The sequence below is a fragment of the Protobothrops mucrosquamatus genome, unplaced genomic scaffold, assembly GCF_001527695.2.
Source record: "Protobothrops mucrosquamatus isolate PMUCROS unplaced genomic scaffold, P.Mucros_1.0 scaffold907, whole genome shotgun sequence".
In the NCBI taxonomy this organism is placed as follows: domain Eukaryota; kingdom Metazoa; phylum Chordata; class Lepidosauria; order Squamata; family Viperidae; genus Protobothrops; species Protobothrops mucrosquamatus.
Genome location: NW_015387159.1, coordinates 261,104 through 281,877, shown reverse-complemented (window position 1 = coordinate 281,877; position 20,774 = coordinate 261,104). Strand labels below are relative to the sequence as shown.

Here is a 20,774-nt window from a genome sequence, read left to right as displayed (position 1 = left end):
CCATTACCACTACCTTTTCTAGGATGGTCGCGTACCATCTACCAGGTGCCAATGTACCACAGGTGGTATCCGTACCACTGGTTGAAAAGCCCTGCTCTAAGATACCCTGAGACCTATACACATAGAGTCAAGAAACTAATTCTAAATATTCAATGTAGTATATCAAAGCTTTCATTGATTTTGTTAATGGCTGTAAATTGGTTAGGTGTACAAGAATCTTTGAATTTCTAGCTTGTGGAGGCATAAATCTCATCTTTCTGTGGAAATGGATTCAAATAAATCATTAGTGTCAAGCAACCACAAGTGGCTATCTTTATAGTTTGTGATTTTTCTATTCTGATGTCTCAGCCAATCAATATATGGAGGCTCCAATTACATGCAAAAAAACATGCACCTAAGTTTTAGCTGCTGGCCTTGGAGGAGCCATTTACTTCCTTGGATTTTTGAGCAGTTGCTGGAGTGAAGTACCAATCTGCTCAGCATCCAGATGCATAAATTGATTGCTTTTTAAACACAATTGGAATTATCACATGGAATTCAGAAAAGCAAAAATCAATGTTTTCCCCCAAGTATCTAAGCCATGTGGTATTTGAAGCCTTGAAAGGTTGTCATTATTTTAGGGTTCTCCCAATTACTGCCATTCATACTTTTCCAATAAGAAAGGAACATACACAAAACATAGGAATGGTAGTAGCAGATAGGAAGAACCATGAGTGGCATCTGACCCTTGAAAAGTTCAAGTAATCGCTGCGTGTCTCTTGTGGTTTCAGCTTCTTCTTCATGCTAATACTGTATGCCATGGAATAATGCCATGCAATTTTGCTGCTGTTCCAAATCAGGCTTCTGAGTTTGTAAGTTGGAGTTATTAGGAATTGTTTCGAGTATAACAGAAGTTCTAGAATTACTGACTAAAATTAGGTTCTTTACACATAATAATCAATTTTATTTATGATTGAATTCCCACATAATTTATATTGTCTGGTATGGGTTTCCCTTTCTTGAATATCATACGGGCCAATTTTGCTCATCATAGTCCTCCGTGCAGCATATTTGCTTACTGGTTTTGATTGGGTAATATGTAGGTGATGTGTTCAGCAAGATGTTGCACTAGATGAGTTATGAGTTGCTTGGGTGATCTAGTTCTGTCTAAAGCACAGAGATGAAATAAGATGAAACTTGCTGTCCGATTGTCAGAAACAAAGATTCCTATTGAAGTTCTGTGTGCCTTGATGTTCTATCCCATCTTTCTTAAGTCAAGGAAACATATGAGGGTTCCTAGGCATTACTCTCTTGGGTACTGGTCTGTTTACACTTAGATTGATAGTGCTTAAGCTATCTTATAGCATCCTCCGCTTTTTTAAATACGATGTAACATGTGATAACACTTGCCACAATGGGAGTATGTTCTTGCTGCTAAACATTGTCTCTCGCAGCAAGAGAGTTAAATGATACTACTTGTCAGAGTTTGTTATCAAGATTTAAAACTGCAAAGATCCTGATCACGGAGGAGACAAAAAGGTAGAGTAATCAAACATACAAAACCATTTTTGAAAAATTAAAATCAAATCTTTGCTCAGTGGAGAAGCTCAGTCTAATAGGAGATTTCACCAGAACTATTCTACCTTCATACTTCTGCATGTAGCTTTCTTCTTTCGGGAGCAAATTAGCTTAGGAGAGTTTTTACAAGATAGGTTTTGCCCCTGTAGAGCTTCCTTTTGAGGACAATAATCTAGCTTTTGGAGAGCAGCCACTATGGGATTTATTGTATTTTAATGTATGGCTGCTATAATTAGGGCAGGTATCCCTCTGTTCTTATAAGATTTAGAGCAGTCTGTGTGATTCACTTGCTCCGCAGCTCTGCCAGAGCTGCTTTCAGTGTGAGGGTGACAGCATCTTCCTCCGGAGTGAGGGAAGGAATGCCATTCCCTGTTTTTCTATGAAGCCTATCCAAGAGGAGAACTATTATGATGATGTCAGAGCAGGCTTCCCGGAGGAATTGTGCTTCATCTCTGCAGCTCTACCTCGTCAATTAATCAACGTTTGCTGGTATGTAGTTCTCCACTTCGAAGCAGGCATCTCTGTCTGATCAACAACTTCTCTCTTTCTGGAACTGCTAAACAAATCCAGCCTTTGAGGATGCAGGCAGGCTTTGCTTTTTGTATGTATTTGGCTCTCTGGAAGAAGGAATACTTTTAACATGATGCTTATTGCTTATGCCTTTGAGTCTATCCCCTGGAAAAGCTGTCTTGGAAGCGAGCATGCTCAGAAAGCTGGCAAATCATTGTCCAGCAACCAAGAGAAAATGCTGGGTGCTCTTCATTTATAATGCAAATTCTGAGGTGCCTTCAGAAGTGTGGCAAACTTAAAATGATGGCGGTGGTGAGAACATCACTGCAGAAAGTTGTGGTATTGCTACATCGCTTGCAGAGAATGGCAGTTTCATCACCACGTTATCAAAAGCTTTGTAAGGTGAGTCAGAACTAAAAAGTAGGACTGCTAATTCCACTACAAGAACACATTGTTTGGGAATTTTGATAGAAATATATTCTTCCAAACAGATCTAATGTCAGTCATTAGAAATGTGTTTTTGTATAGACTTACTTCCAATTATAGAGCTCTATAGCTAGTTTCTTACTTTTCCTTTTTTTAAAGTCATATGTAGGTAGGTATTGTTGGAAGTTCTCTGATGTTCAAAGTTAACTTAAATGTTTAGTCTAGTCTAACCATTCGTTTTTCACAGTTAAGTAGTATGTTGTGGAAGTTAATGCCTTTCTTCAATTTAGAAAGGAGTTTCTGCATTTGCAGATTTACAGCTAAATCTTCATTTATCATAGGATTTTTCTATTAGGAATTTTGCCTTTTTCCTGTTCGAATTTTTTTATTAAAAAGTTACAAATAAGGCATGGCTTCTCCTGCCAAAGAAAACAATGGTGATCCAGAGCTTTTGACAGTAACTTTTACTGCTCTTAACAGAATGTTTATTTTCCTTTTTGGAGATTTAAAATTGCTGCTTCACAAACTCCACTATTGTGGGCTTTGGTTTTGTTGAAGTGGCTTTTGGAACGTGGAAAATTAACTTAGTGATCTTCAACTGTATCATTAAGTTCACTATCTTCAGATTTTAAATTGTGTACTAAAAGTCATGTTTAAACCAGAATTGGAGTGGGAGAGAGCAGGTGAACAAGGGTGCTTCTGGAAGGTTATTGGAAAACTGAAGTAGTCCTTTTTAAAACTAAACAAAAGAAAACTTTGGAGCATTATGGCACCAAACATGAATTAATTATAAATATCAGAGTAGAAAAACATTTGACTGTGTGGGGTAGGACTTGTGAAATTCTTATTTTTGGATTTAATCTTTGCTAGCTTCTTCAGTGTGAAACAATGATTTATTGTGAATAATCATTTTCTATCATTACATATGTATGAACAGAATGGAAATGTATTAGAAGCTTGGATGATAGCCCACTTTATTTTCATTACTTCTGGAACATATGGAGGAAACAGAAAAAAGATTCAGAAGTCATGCAGTAAATCAGACTATTCTATTACAGATGCAACTTTTCAAGAATGGTTGTTTGGCATTTTTGCTTTTTTCAATTACAAAAACAATTGTAATTTGTAATTTGAAACTGCCAACTTTCTTGAGCAAAGATCAGATCTTATTTGCCCAGAAATAGTGTGTAAACATATAGTATAGCTTTGCTAAATCCTACAAATTAAGTAAAAAGTTGTTGCTGTGAACATGTATAAATTTAATATAGTTTTCCTTGTATAAAGACATGACTCTTTCATCCTAAGGTGGAAAGTTAATTCAGAATATTTTATTTTTGGAATGGAATGTTGTGGAAGCTTACAGTGAAATACATCACTTGCTAATGGAATATTTAAAGGTGGTACATGGGAAATGGAATTCCACTTGTGTTTGTCACATAGAAATGTATACAGCATAGAGCATTTAATTGAACATATAAATCTTGTTTGAAATTATTAGTTTCTAAAGGAAAAAGAGCAGTATTTTAAATTGCATAAGGTTGGTTGTTTTCATTTGGCCTTTCAGTATTTTAAGTTGCTTGTAAATCTCACTCTAGTGCCATTGAGTAAATAGGCTGCAATACTCCACCAGGTGTCAGTGTAAGGCAATAATACATAATTATATTCATCACTCAATAGGCTAATAAAATACTCCAAAAGAATGCAGTGTGGATTGCAAATGTAAAAACTATCATCAATGAAGTAATGAACTGAAACTGTCCCTGTGCTCATTTTATTGATATAGATTGTAAAAAAAAATGAAACAAAAAATGAAAACCTGAAATGCTGCCCATGAACATGTGTATCAAAAATGCTCTTTATTATGGTCCTTATTTTCAACTCTGTACTTGAGTGTGTTGCGTATTGTTTTGTACACTAATACTATTTTGGTTGCAGTAGTAAGACTTTTAATGGGTTGGTATGCAAAACAAGAGAGGGTTTGGGATTTAAATTTATTTTAAAATTGTACATTTAAACTATAATGCAGCCTTTAGAAATAAGACTGAAATAAGAAACTGCTTGTAAAATTTGCAATATTAAATATAAAATATTGGAAGTCTAATATAGTTCATAAGTTCATTTAAAAATAAATTTGTAATAGTTCATAAGTATAAAAATTTTAAATTGTCTATTATGTAGTTTAATAGTTGAATAAAATTGATCTGATAAAATATATTTTCTAGATTAGGTCTAATGATATGCTTCTAATAGTGAGCCTGCACAGAAAGTAAGCTGTCATGAGTATGAATTCCTTTCTTCTAAAGAATAGAAAGAACATTTTTACAGACTACTTTGCTCTGTGACATTCCAACCCATTACTTTCCATGCTCTTCTAGAAGATTATTCAATATGTGAGAGAGTTGGATATAATCCTTCATCAGTATTGACATGAAAAAAGTTTCTAGACAATGAAGAAGGGGAACCACATTTCTTTGGTTATGGTATTCCCATCAGCTTTTTTGATATGAGCGTATGAGATCTCTTCAGAGGAGGTATGATGTTCTTCTCCAAATCCTAGCTTGACACTTTCTGAGGCAATCTGACAATTCTGCAAGGACCAAACAGTTCTTGTTTACTTGTTGCAGCCCAGATGATTGGTATGTATAGGCAAGAAACACTGGTTTCCTTCTTATAGCTGACTGTAGAATATTATAAAGCAAAGGGCTTCAGAAATAATCAGAAGCTCTCAGGATAAAAAGGCTAAAAGTATTTACTTCAACAGATGTAGAGGGGTTCCCTTTATAAATCAAAATTCTGCAACTTTTCAAAGTTATTTTGTACCCTGATCTAATTTTAGAACATCACAGAGTATTCTGTGATCCAAAAGTGCAATTGTTATAACACATAACAATATTAGGAAAGGCAGCTACAAAACATACATGGAATGGAAGGAATGGGAAATATAGTTAGAACATAGGTATAAGGGCATATCTGAAATCCTAGTCCAGTATAATAATAATAATAATAATAATAATAATAATAATAATAATAATAATAATAATAATAATAATAATAATAATAATAAGTTGGAAGGGACCTTGGAGGTCATCTAGTCCAACCCCCTGCTCAGGCAGGAAACCCTATACCATTTCAGACAAATGGCTGTATTATATATGCTGATTTATACAAGATATTTTTTTGTTGTGAAGATAAATGGCAAACCAGAACCAAGCTTGCTCTGATCCAGCCAGAGCCTTTCACCATTTTCCCAACATCTCTAATGTAAGCATGTTAAAACAATTTCAGTTCATTGTGGTAAAGTTTCATTACCTTATACTCAATCTATTGTAACTCCCTACATAGATTGGTAGTAGGGCATGTAGCCTAGTTATTTTCCAAATTAGTCTCATGTATATGCTATATTCCTTCTTATAGGATATGTACATGTTCAATTTACAATTTTCACTCATGACTGGTTTTTTTTAATAAGTGGGAATATTGCTATCCAGTTCAGGATCCAATATCTCACTGAAGTCTCCTCCATAATAATAGAATTATGGGAGATATCTAAATAATAAAAACACTCATGAAACATGGTGGGAAAGTCAAAACTATATCCATAAATATTGGTTATAACAATTATATCCGAGACTTTAATTAAAATTATTTTTTAATTTAAAAATCCATTCTTATCTGTTGTAGTATCTTGAACCTAAAAAGATGTTTATGATAAGGATAGGTGCCCTTTTCACCATTCGATGAAACACTCATCGAATGAATCTACCCAACCCAGTCTATAGACCAACAGTATATAGCAACTTCTATTTAAACAAATCCCCAATAAAAAACATTTGTTTTTAAAGACTGGAGATGAATTAAATTTATATATTGATTCCTGTATTATCTTAACCATGTAAACATTGAAGATCATTTAAACACATTCTTTTGGTAGATACACAGACACACCATACACACACACATGTGACTTGAAAAGATATAATTAGGTTAATCAAAGATAGGAAAGCAAGCTATTGGTTGTCCAGTGGTGTAATTTCTGGAAGTAACACAGAAATATTTCCCATTTCCCCAAATCAAGAGAGAGGACCCTGTTTTGAAGATCTGAGTCTCATTTAGATTCTGCATGGTACGGAATCTACTATATAAGTAGTTCAACAGAAGTTCCTTCAGGCAGACATAATAAAAATGACTGAATCTCTGATCTGGCCATTTCCCCCCTAAATAGGGAAAAAGGAAAAAGAGACCTGTTAAAAAACAAGAACTGGTTTTGGCAATTCCATTGTGTGCTTTGTCTTTTGACTGAAAAAGGTATATTCCTCTTCCAGGAATTTTGCTGCACAAAAATCTGATTCTTACATTTTGTAGTTTGCTTCCTCTAGTTTGCATTTTTTAAAGAAATAAAATTCAGGAGTAATATTTGATTTCAGATTGGTTTGGTACAGTTTCAGTGTTTGTCTTCACATAAAGCCTAATTGAAAAAGAAAAGTATGTGTTCCTTGAGAACAAAATGCTATATAATATACTTGTTTGGCTTCTAATGGTTAGCTCAGACTTCGAAATAACAGGTTACCCTTTCATATCACTTGTTAAGCAATCAATACTTTTAATTCTAAACATGCACAAAAATGCAATTTAATTATCTTGAACAAAGGTTAAGCTATAATTCTACTAGTTTCCCTAAATTTTTAATAGTGTTAAAACTGATGAGATAGAAAATTCACTGTCATTTCCCTCAGTAGTTTAAATGTAATACCAGACTAGCACATAGTAATAGACCTCTGAAAACCTGAGAGAGGTTGGCAATTTATAAAATAGTACAGATCCAGAACATCTATATATTCATTGTTTGTCAGGAAATCAGGTAGCTTTCTTTACTGCACCAACACTAGCTAGAACAATGTTTCTTAGCTTTGCTGGCTCGAAAATTCTGGGAGTTGAAGTCCCCACATCTTTCAGTTGCCTAAGTTTAGGAACACTGAGTTTGAGAATTCATACCCTAACGCACTCTATAAAACTCTAGTAAGACCACACCTGGAATACTGCAACCAATTTTGTTCACCATACTTCAAAAAAGATGTTGAGACATTGGAAAAAGTTCAGAGAAGAGCGACTAAGATGATCAAAGATCTGGAAACTAAAACATATGAAGAATGGCTGCACGACTTGGGTTTGGCTAATCTAAAGAAAAGAAAAAATAGAGCTGACATGATAGCAGTATTCCAGTATTTGAGGGACTGCCACAAAGAAGAGGGGGTCAAATTATTCTCCAAAGCACAGAGGGCAGGACAAGAAACAATGGTTGGAAACTAATCAAAGAGAGAAGCAACCTGGAATTAAGGAGAAAGTTCCTAACAGTGAGAATAATTAACAGCTTGCCTTCAGAAATCGTGGCCGCTCCATCACTGGAAGTTTTTAAGAAGAGGCTAGACAGTCATTTATCTGAAATGGTATAGGTTCTCCTGCTTGAGCAGGGGGCTGGACTAGAAGACCTCCAAGGTCCCTTCCAGCTCTATTCTATTCTAAACTTACCAGTAAATTGGAGGCTAAAATAAGTAAATCTAGTTTTCTATAACTTTTGCTTTCTTACTCCTGTCCCCCAATTAATAAGGCTAATGTCAGTGGTGGCGAACCTATGGCACGCATGCCAGAGGTGGCACTCAGAGCCCTCTCTGTGGGCACGCACGCTGTTGCCCCAGCTCCGCCTCCCCCGTGATCCCCTCACCAGCAGCCCCCCATAGGAGAATCACCCCTGGGCGCAGCCTGCGCGGAGCAGTGCAGCCAAGGACATGGCAGCCAGGCAGCGGGGACAAGACTCCGCCCTCACGCCTTGTTGCACGCAGATGATGCTGCGGGGTGAGGGCAGAGTGCATGGCTGCCGGGGGCTGCTGGGTCACCTGGGCGATCTGCGGTGGGCCATGGAGGTGGTGGGTGGCCTGGCGGGTGGGATGGGGAGCAGGACGGTTTATGGGCACTTGGTCTCTAAAAGGTTCGCCATCACTGCTATGTGTCATACATATTACCCACAAGAAGATTTCAGATTGCATGTTGCCAGAGTTTTTATTCAGTTTTGTCTTGTTCTGCTGCCAGTTAGTGTCCCAACTCCTTAGTGATGACTCAACAGTAAATCACAGACTTCTAAGCTTTACACAGCAAATCTCTGTTTCTATGCGAAGGCTCAATTAAAGCCTCACAGAAAAAAAACTGTTAAGAGATTTGATTGGTAGGAAGGCTTATTTGCTGGGAAGCAGCAAGTATGGTGGAAGGGAGAACCTTGAAGGATGTAAACCTTGCATCCCAAGGAGTTAAAAGGTGATCTCATTACGGTCTGAAAGCATATGTGGATTGTGAGTATGGAGCTGATCTATTCACAGATAACTGGAAAATGTAATGAGAATGGTAAATCATGCAGGAACTTCTATGGGTGGCAAATGGTGATTTGTAGAGGTTCTGTGCACTTTGTCATAGACCCTGAGTGTAAGAGTGAACTACAAGTAGTCTCAACCTTTACAGGGAGAGAATAGTAAGAATATACTTATGTGCAAAGCATGATTTTATAAATTGCCATGCTGCGAAAAACTTACTAAGGCTTGCAGATATATTCCAGTGCCAAAGAGGGTCTGCAGAATAACTGGAGGAAAAAAGACTAACTCTTGATATGTAGTCTGTATGTGTGGACCCTGGTCAACCTCTGATTGTTCCAGTATGGATGCCCCTAAGAGAGGAGACAGAATTCTTAGTTGCCATTCAAAGAGATTGGAGCCAGGTGAGCTGTGCAGGTGGAAAGGAAAGGAAAAGAATCTCATTTCCTTTTAGATGTAAAAGGAGCCCTACAGAACAGAACAGCCAGTTCTCTCAAATATTATAAATGTTTTCCCCATTAATTATTAATGTGTGGAAATAAGACCCAATGGGACAGAATGAGTTGTGTGATGTGTATTTGTTGCTTGAAATTTAAACAAACTATAGACAAAATGGTGTTATACACCAAAGAAAAATTATGCTATTTCAATTGAGCAAGAAGGATCTAGGCAAGTGAGTTCCGTATGGACCTCATCATGGTATGACATACACATAGAAATATACATTTTTATTAACAGTATTTTAGACATTTCAGAGATCCAGCCATTCTGTTCTTTCAGTGGCCAGTCAGATTGTTCTTGAATATGGCATCAGTGGCATCCAGCAATCCACTAGACATTTGTATTGAAAAGCATACTTGCGGTAGCAAATTACATAGTATTATGTAATGCAGTGTGAAAAATATTTCCTTTCATCTCTTCCGAATCCCCTACTGTTCAGCTTAATCCAATGTCCGAAGTTATATATTAAATTTGAGGGAAGGGGAAAAATACCCTTCCTGTTCACTTTCTACACAGCATGTGTGAATGCATCTATCTGTCTATCTATCTGTATATAAACATATAATCTACAATTTTATTTTACTTTGTCTTTTTCTCTAAAGGAAACATCCCAAAACACAATATTTCCTTTTTTTTATATAGGAAGTTGTTCCAGCTTTTGATTATTTGGGTTGCCTTCTGTGTTAGCTTTTCTCAGATAATAATAATCCTTCTGAAGATCTTTTGTTCAAAAAACTACTTAGTATTCTAAGTATAGTCTCTCTGCCTCCTTTTAAGGTTATGAGCACACAAGACTACATCTAGACTAGAGCTTATACATATAGCTACATATATCTATACCTACAAATATACCTATACCTACATATATTTATGGTTCAGGTTTCAGAGAATGGATTGAAATAGGCATCAGTGTGTGAAATACGTATCAAGTGTCTCTGTGTAAATCTCAAATATATATTATCTCAGTATATGTCACACAATCTTTACGCTTTTTTTGAGCAGGGGTTACCTTTAAACAAAAGCAGTCCTAGCTTTTAGGATATATTATGGCAAATGCCCTCAACGTTTAAATAGTAAGCTTATTTAATATTTTGGGGTAAGTATTATATGTCCTTTAGAATAGATTAATAACTACCAGTTGATGTGCAGACAAAATCCTAGCTCTGTTCTTTGGGCAATTACAATATTATTTTTTCCCTTCTGTATCTTTAAATATCCCCTAAATATTATGAATTGAACTTTTCTAAATAAATTCTTAGACTCTATTTTAATTCTAGCCTGAAGCATTTAATGGTAGCATGAAGGGACCTTATCTGAGCTGTAATGCACTATTTAGGAAGCAATCTATTTTTTTTTTTCATTTCTGCCTTGAGGACAAGTCTTCTCAGTAAAATTAATCAAGCACTTTAGACACTTTTTGTTGTATATATCATTTAATGTGTTAACTCTAATTGGTATCTGATAATTTCTTCATTTTTCATGAGTCTTCCATGGTTACATAACCACAAGCTATAAAAAAATAATCAATTAAAAATACTGAAATATATTTCAAATTTGTATATTTCAAACTCATGGTCTGCAAATAGCTTATTTGGCAAATGTTGTTATGCACTGTAGGAATGGAACCTTGCTACTTGTGTAAAGACAAAGTAGAGTCATATTTTCTGAATGCTAAATATACTAATCATCTTTATTTTTTGTCTTAGTTTTTAATCCTTTGATTATTCCTATTATCCTATACTGAATCTTAAAGTGGGATTACCCAGAAGTGGGAGCCCAGAGGAATGGGTCTGACCAAAGAAGAGTGTAACAATTACAGTACTCACTGTGACGGAAACTGGACTTCGTTGATGCAACCTAAAACTGCACTTATCTTTTTGCTGCCATTTCATATTGTTAGCTCATACTCAGTTTGTAGCATGTTTCAGAATTACTATTTTCAAGCTGTATATCCTCCATTCTACAACAGTGCAATATATTCTTGTACCCTTAATGGAGAACTTAGCATTTGCCTCTGTTAAATTTCACTCTCTTACTTTCAACCCTTTTGTGTAACCTATCAAGATCATTTTGAATTTTATTTCTATCTTTCGAAGTATTAGCTATCCAAATGATTTATGTACTGTCTCCAAGTTTGATAAGCATGTCCTCTACCTCTTCATCCAAGTCATTAATCAAAATACTGAAGAGTAAAGGAACCTAGGCAAAGGACATACCGTAGCAAAGCATACAACCTGTAATGCTTCAGTATGAGAGAGAGAGAGAGAGAGAGAGAGAGAGAGAGAGAGAGGCAAAAATAGAAAGTGTAGGTAAATTAATTTTTGTGAATCCTCAGGACATGCCTTAATTCCTGGTTCTGAGTGGCTGACACATTCCAAAAATAATTACCCACCAGTTGTATTTCCTAAGACTACCTCAGGAATTCCTTGTGGCCTACAGACACTTTTTGCGCATGCAGTGGCTCAGTGGTTAAAACACTGTATCTGTTAGCTGGAAAGCCAGCAGCACGGGTTCAAGACCTGAGCGTCGCACAATGGTGTAAGCACCTATCTTCGCCTAGCTCCTTCCCACCTAGCAGTTTGAAGACATGCAAATACGAGTAGCTAAATAGGTACACCACTTTGGTGGAAAGGAAACAGCATTCTGTGATATCATGCTGGCCACATGACCGTGGAAACCTCTTTTATTAGATAAATAAATAAAAGAATCCTAATCAAAGAAACAGAAATTTTGGATTGATGAATATTTCAAACAAATTTCTATTATAGTTGTATAATTACAATCGAGAGAGATATTGGGATAGATAGAACTTACTTGGTCTCTGTGTTGTTTCACCTCCCATCTCTTTCATTGCAAAATGGGTAATCATTAAAGTAGTTGCCAAGTAGTTGTTGGGACCAAGCAGCATCAGAACAACCTTTTCTCCCAGACTGGGAAGGACAGGATTTTTCAAAATGTGAGGCTTGATGAGGTTCCACATATAACTATGGGGGAGGGGGGTTTCACTCATAAATAGCCAGTTTTCTACCTTTTTGTATTCTAACCCACTTGATTAAGGGTTACAGGATCATTTTTTAAATTTACTAATTTTCCCAGTATAAACAGCTTGAAAATGCCTACTCTATAATGCAGTGATGGCGAACCTTTTAGAGACCGAGTGCCCAAACTGCAACCCAAAATCCACTTATGCATCTCGGGTGCCGGGTGGGTGTGGCCCATTAGGTGGGTGTGGCCCATTGGGTGGGCATGGCTGTGGTGGTAACAGCAGACTGGGTGGGACTAAAAAGTTCAATCAATCAATTCCAACTTTGCAAGATCTTTTTTTTTTCCCAGCGAGAAGTTGAAATTGACTAATTGATTGAACCTTTTTTTTGCACATGGTGGCGGAGGCCCAAAGTGAAAAGGTTTTATAAAACCCAGCTGAAGGCCTAGGACTGGGGCGACGGTATGCGTGCCCACAGAGAGGGCTCTGAGTGCCGCCTCTGGCACCCGTGCCATAGGTTTGCCACCACTGCTATAATGCATCAGCGGGGGGGGGGGGGGAATCAAATGGCCAAGTAGTGCCACTTTCTGTATAGCTTGTGTTTTGAAGGATGGGGGCTCTGTATTTTTATAGCTCTATCTAAAGTGTAACCTTTACTTTTACACATCTTTTGCCTTTCTTTGGATGTTAGTGCTTTGCTAGTGTTGCACATTGGCAATCAGTGATTGATTCACTGGTGCTCGCATCCTGGCTTCTGCCCTTTAGTTGAAGCTCCATCTGTGAGAGAAAAATCTTAAGTTGCTTGTTAATATTTTCACCAACACAAAGCCCACTGTTTTGTGCCTTGTTATAGGTATTCTCATAGGATGTTCTGCATTGGTAGAGAATTCTGCAATGGATCTTATTGTTTGGATAAGGTGGTATGCCATCTCACCATATTTAGAGGGTATATTAAAGATCAGATTTTGTTTCAAATTGGGTTAGTGCCATTTGGTGTGTAATGGTGGCTGAAGGGTTGGGCAACAATTGATTCAAATCCATCTCACTGAGTAATGTTTGACCAGCCACACATTCACAAACCAAGCTATTCCACAAGAAGCCTTCTATATGCTGTGTTGTGGGGGACAAAGTCTTTTTTAAAAAAAATATTTATAAAAAATCAAAAAAAGTTAAAAAGATGTTATATAACAGAGGTCCCCAACCTTTTGGGCATCGGGGACTGGTGCCATGGAGAAAGGTTTTTTTGCAGACCAGAGAGGGTGTGATTTTCAATACTGCCGGCATCCTGAGGATGGAGCTTTGCTTGTTTGTGCAGCCCATTTGCTGGCATTGCTGCGTACCAGTACCAGTCCATGGACCGGGGGTTAGAGACCCCTGTCCTATAATTTAAGTATAATCAGTCCCACCTTAGGCATGAAAGCCTACTGGATGACTTTGGGCCAGTTACTCTGTCTCTCTCAACCCAACCCCACCTCACAGATTTGTTGTGTGAGAAGAAAGGGGTATTAGATATGTTTGCCACCTCAACTTACTTATAAAGTAACAAAGGTGGGATAAGTTTTTTTTTAAAAAAAATGATGGAGTATGGAAAATAAGCCCAGGTTTTATTTTTCTATGAATTCTGAATTTTCTTCATTTTCTACATTTAACTTATTTAAGTTTTGCACAAAGTGAAAAGCCAAACGGCTCAGCAAAGGTTTTATTGTATGGAATGTTTTCAGTAGATAAATGTTGTAAATGTGTCTATCTGTAGATAATTATTGCTTGGCTAATCCAGCATTCAGTCAACGTAGAGTGTAACAGATGTCTTCCCAGATGAAGTGTTAATTGCCAATTCTCTGAGGACAGATCTGATGGACAGTTATATTTATTTCCTCACATTCTTCTTGGGAAGTTGTGTGATTAGTGTATTAGCACTCAGAAAAGAGCCTGCCATGAGGCACACACCTGAGAGCAAATCCCTTGGAAAGCAGTAAGATTTCTTCCAAGGTGATAGAAATAGAATTGGCTTCAAGTCAAAGATCTCTGTAGCAAGGCGAGAGAAACTGGCCAACCTCTCATATAAAGTTGCATATGACTTAATTTGTTGCAATTTCAACATGCTGGCTAGGGAATTCTGGAAGTTGAGAAGTTGCCAAGGTTGAGAAACAAACACTGGTTCAGATCAGTGATGGAAAACCTGCTAGTGCTGGGAACTACAACTCACAGCAGCTACAGTCAGTGAGGGATGCTTGGAAATGTATTCAGCAACATCTTGTGGGCATAGATTCCTTGTTTTTGATCTAACAGTATGGTATTTTAAAACTCAAGGTATTTTATTTCTCCATTTCTTCTATGCATTGTACAACTTCAAACTTGTCCTTAGGCAGCTGTGGCTGAAACAAGATATTTAATTTCTCAGAGGATTCACATTCAAGGCCTTTAGCTCAGGGGTGTCAAACTGCTGGCCCGCAGGCCGGATGCGTCATGCCGAAACCGCGCCCACCCCATGGGAAAAAAGTTGCAATACGGCGCGACATGTTACGTGACATTATGAGTTTGATACTCCCTACTTTAGCTTAAAGAGTTGGAAATTCTGGTACTTGGCTGTATCACACCTTTAATTTCAGCCTGTTTTTTGCATCCTGCATACTCTCTGATCAGATGTAAGCACTCTCTCTAACCTTATATAGGAGCAGGCAGTATATATTGTTAACTAGAGAGGCATCTTTGGAAACTAATAAAAAAGAATGGATGTATATGTCTGCATATTTTTCCTTCCCATGTACTTTATCTTATTTTAATTTTGGTTGGTTTTTTTTAAAAAAAACACAATTGAATAGATTTAAATAAATCCATCAAGGTAATCAAGGCTTTCTCCTGAGTAGCTTGATCTTAATTCTCTTCACTGTTATCTGTGTTGTCTGACTGACTGACAGATTGATTGAACTTCTATAGCTATTTAGTTCTTATTAAGTTATAAGGTCCTCTTATAACACTTCAACTTGTTGCTGGGTTTTTTTAAAAAAATGACTTTACTGTTGGTGGGCATTGGCTGTCCTTTAGAAAATATATGTTTTCCACCATGTCTAACCCACAGACCATTTTGTACTGGGTGTGATGAACACATAGACTAGCACAAATAGGAATGTTGATTTAGACCAGGAGTATGCAACTTCTATCACCTGTACCATTGTACTAGTTTTTAAACAGTGTGCTGGCTTTCAGGTGTATGATTAGAAGATGAACCCATAACATTTCACTGGTTGTAAGTACTTTTCCAAACAAGATTTGTGTCAAAAAAACAAAACAAAACCCCAAAACATACCTGTGCTTCTGCACTAAAAATGGTGGACTAGTTTGAGGAGGGAAACCAAGCTTCAGGAATATATTTTCATGTGAAGCATGTGTTTTCAAAGTATGGTCAGTAAGTGATTTTTTCCACTTAGTGTCACTTGGTGATGATCTCAGCAATAGTCACTAAACAAGGACTACCTGTACATTGTTAAAATTGAAGTAGTAAGCATCACTGGTTATCATGCCATTCTGAGAGAAAAATGGAGTAATGAGCTTCTACCATTAATACTTTCATTACAGTTCTGTTCTATGCCATCTCACCTTGACCTCATTTTTCAGTCATGGAAGGAAAAGCCCAGGTTATTTCATTACTTAACACGAGTTTCAACCTGATTTTGAATATCTGTTGTTAAAAATATACCATTGGGAAAGACCTTGAGAGCCATCTGGTTCAATGATCTGTTAAATACGGGAAGCAAAAACAACAGATTTGTTGACAAAAAAGACTTGAATTTTTCAGTAAAGTTTGGAAATGTTTTTTTTCTTTTCATACTATCTGTGAAAAATATAAATGCATCCTATAGTTTATCGACTAATCATAAGGCTAGCAGTATTTTTCCTTCCAATCCTCCTTTACTACTGCCGGGAGATTTTATAATTTTCTACAGTTTCTTTGAAAGTGAAATTGCGCTTTTCATCAAATTGTGCAAGAAAGAAAAGTGGTAATGTATTTTGTCTACGTGTGTCTAATGTTTTTGGTTATTCATTCTTATACTGTGCCCAACACAATCATTTCTTTTTAAAGCTATTCGCAGTTAGTATTTTATGACAGTTCAAATATCTTCTAGATCATTAGAGAAAAAATACTATTTTGTTCATGTCTTTTGCCATAAATAAAAGTTGTATATTGTTTTGTCTTTTTTGTTATGCCAAGATTGCTGTAGTAGTTCTATGGTGTTTCTTTTTTCATCATTTCTAAAAACTGTAATTTGATGTGGATGTGGATCCTATGATTGGTCAAGTATTTCCCTATGAAAACACTGCTCATCATTTTTTTGTGAAATAAGGACAGATAAAGAGAAATACAGGAACTCGGATACATTCATTTAAATTCAGTTTATTTACCTTAACATCTCTGCTCATGGTGGCACTTACTTCACTGCCCTCAAAACAGAGGTAAGAAAACAAAACAAAACAAAGAATCTGTTATCTCTTCAGTCAGAGGAGGCAGTTAATATCTCCAAAAGACATTTGATGAAAAATAAGTTGCATTGGGTATTACTATTTACATAAGATAAACTTGGGGAGTTCTTTTAAACAGGTGCAAGCAACTTAAGCACACCACTGAAATTTGCCCAGAAAATCATGTTATGGGGCATCATGTATTCCCTTTTTTAAATTATTCATTAAAAATATTCAGCAAAATAGATTCATTGAACCTTTGATAAGCATAATGTATCTATCTTCTGGGGAGAGGAACTAGCAGTAAAAAAGCTGGGCATTTTTGCCCCATTCATTCCTGTAACAGCATTAACATGGTCTTCTGTAATCCTCAAAGCATGAAGATTAAAAACAAAGTGTAGCCCATCAAAAGAAAAGATGAGTAAAATACCACTTTTACATTGTGTTTTTCCATATGTCTCATGACCAAAAGCAGTCACGTCTTTATAATCCCACAAACTCTTTAAGTTTTATATTTGTCAATAGAAAAGAGTTTTAATGTGGTTGATTTCATTCATGAATGAGGGCTAGATTGAGCTATCTGTAAAATTAATATTGTCTTGTCTTAACATTTTATAAGTGTTGCTTTACATATAGTTTCCTATTTCAAACCATTCTGTACAAGGTGGAATAAAGCTAGGTTTTTTTCCCCAGCACTTTTTAAAGAAAAACCCATGAAACCTAATGAAAGAATTCTCCCCTCCCCAAATCTATTAGTGTGAATTTAAAAATCTCCCCCATCCCCAAGGATGTATGTTTCATTTAAAATAAAACCTTAAGAAAAAAAATGTTTTAGATTTTCCCCATCAGCTAGCCTATAATGGTCCCGATCTACCCTTTCTTTTAATATAAGGGTGTTTTTCTTACATAGACAGAAATAGATTGGATTAAATTCTTTCCACATAAAACAAAGCAGTTGATGGATATTGCAGCCCAAATCTTTCCATAATTTTTAGTGCTTTCTGAAGAGCTGTATATTTTAGGGGTCTTGCATTTCAGCTTGAGTACTGTCTAGAGAGGAAATTACTTTATGCAGTTGCAGTGCAGAATTACTTGTTTATGTGTTTCTTCTCTTTACTCCTAAAATATATACAATTCTAAAGAGGTGGGAGAAGCAGAATGAAACATTAGTAACTGTAATAGTAGCATATGCTTACTCAGAGATTAAGACATGCTGTGCAAGCGTACTTAATGAAACACAGAATGGTTCATTAAATCAGTTATGGTTTATTTGGCTACTACAATCATAAGCGACTGATTCTGATGCAATGTTTATCACCTTGGGAGCAGTTGTTTTTTTTCTAAATACAAACAAACAAACAAAATCCTAGTAATGAAAGGCAACTGGAGCTATCTGGTATTTTTATTTGTCACAGAGATGTACAGTATGAGCCAGCTCTGAGGAATGACTCTTCTCCTTACTTAGTTCTGCCTTAATCTCAAGGTTGAAGAATAAATCATGTATACTTAAATTTGACTGGCTATTATATTTCAACTGTAAATGCTTCATTAATCAATTGTAAATCAACAGTACCTTCTTGCCACTGAGAAATATGTGCAAAAATTGCATCCAAATAACAAGAAGCTATATCTTGGACTCAAGATGTGTTTCAGAATCAAAATTAGGAAAATTATGCCAATTCGATCCTGATGTGTCCATGGATACTTTCCTGCAGATAACATCGTACTTACCAGTAGTTGATCACTAAAGTTCTCCAGTTTATTGAAAACGTTCGTTAACCAGATTTTGACATGACAGATTCATTTTAAGAAAAAGTCACTGGGTCGAAAAGAAAAAGAAACAGGTGACCGAATCGTAATAACTTTTTGAGTGACATACAAACGTAACACTCTTCCTCTTCACAAGACTTACTGTTATAAAAACCTTAAGAGTTTTATAAACCTGTACTTTTAGTGTGTTCGCAAATTAGTGAACTCTCCATCACTCATACAAGTTTCTGTGAATTTCTCAGATTGCTGAAATGATCACAAGATGTCAGATCATCAGTTGGTTCCCACTCCTTCTTGTGTCTTTGACACAATTTGTCAAGTTTTGATCATGTCTCTGTACTTTTGTGCCAATAGCCTATTTTCTTTCAGGGGCAAGAAGTTATGAGACTTATATTCAAGAAGGATTATGAATTAAGTTGTATTGTGGTGAAGATAGAGTCCAAGTATTTCAAGATGAGTTGAAACTTCAGAGTAGACATAATTTTATGAACTTGACTGAGAATCAGTCTGAGAACTTCAGTGAAGACATCATTTTATAAACTTGGCTGGGAAAACTTATCACTAGATAATTACTAAATAATCCATTGTAGTATATGATTTACATGGGAAGAAAAACACATCTATACACTGGACGAGTTGCAGCAAATATGTCTGGAATGAGTGAATTAAGATAAATCATAACAAGTCCTATCCAGACATCTAATTGAGAGAAAAGTGTGTGTGTGTGAGAGAGGGGGGGGAGGGGAAAGAGAGAGAAAGAGAGAGAGAGAGAGAGAGAGAGAGAGAGAGAGAGAGAGAGAGAGAGAGAGGAGAAAGGGAGGCAGTCATTCATAAAAGCTCATTTACCATTGAGTCTGTGATTATCCAACTAGCATAAAAAAATTGGGAATGATTCTCAGCCAAGATTAGGGAACATTTAATGAGGAAATATAACACTTGGTTTGAGTCTGATGTGTTAAAGAAAATGTAAAGAAATAGCTTCTTATAGATAGTCTTTGGTTTACCTTCATTCATTCAGCGACCATTCATAGTTGAAGCAGTGCTGAAAAAATGGACATACAACTGATACTCAAAGTATCAGTCATCAAAGTATCTCCATCATCACTTGGTTATCATTTGCAACTTTCCCTGCTGGCTTCCCACAAGTAAAGTCAGTCGGGAAGCCAGCAGGGAAAATATTCTGGTAAGTCACTCCCACTTTTTCTCCTGTACACAGCATTCCCCATTCCACCATGCACACCCTACTCTAGCCTTCCCAGGTTTCCCACAATACATCTTGCATGAGACCTCCCACACCCTTCCCCAGCCTCCTGTGCCTTCCCTATGGCACAGCCTTATGGCACGTCTGTGCTCCTTACCTGGGATTCTCACCTCTTCCTGTTTAACAATTCACACATCTAGGGGTTCCAGTGGCAAACAGGTCTGCATGAGATTGCCATCACTAATTGATATCATCCTATGATGTTATATTTTATGACCGTATTGCTTAGCTGTGGCAATCCCTCTCTTAGTTGCTGTTGTAACCTGAGGATTACCTGTTTGGGCTGGTATTATATGTATTGGTCTTCTTGTGCAATATTTTTAGACAAAAATTGTTATTAATATTATAATGCAACAAATCACAACTCAAGTGTTTACATTAGTTCCTAAATTGTCCTTATTAAGTTCTTTTGATAATCTAAACATTTTGAAAGCAAAGAATTGATAGTTTTCTTATTGGTTGTAGCCAGACAGTAGCAAAATTCTAAAATGCAGAAAAGAATTTGAATATTTAATATAATATATGGTGATAAATACTCTGGAAAATAGTTCTAATGGAAAAACCTTCCCCCACCACCCCAAAGTGTAAATATTACTATAAAGGAAGATTTTTTTTTTACTTCACCTGGTTTAAACTTATTAATTATGCACAAGAAATGCATAATTATTATTTTTTTTTTCCAATATAAAATTTTATTGTTTTTATCATAAAAGAAGAAATACATCACAGGTATTACACAATGATTTATCCCATACCCCCACCCCCCGGACTTCCCAAACCAAACCTAGGCTAACATTCAAATACAAGTAAACAAATATTAATATCTCTAACTCCAAACTCTAAACTTAAACAATCCATCTCCTCCGTGTTAATAAAAATTATTCATTTAATTAGTTCTTCAAATACCCAAAATCTTTACCATTTCAGCAAGATAGTTTAACAGCATCCCTTA

The 20,774-nt window shown here is 36.3% G+C and overlaps 1 protein-coding gene across 1 annotated transcript in view; it reads left to right on the top strand.

Moving 5' to 3' along the window:
* Positions 1-2,370: 2,370 nt before the first annotated feature.
* Positions 2,371-20,774, top strand: part of LOC107290482 (utrophin-like) — a 74,742-nt gene continuing 56,338 nt past the window's right edge. The window contains exon 1 of the mRNA XM_015819363.1: positions 2,371-2,469. Coding sequence (XP_015674849.1) covers positions 2,371-2,469 — 99 coding nt within the window. The remainder of the gene's footprint in view (positions 2,470-20,774) is intronic.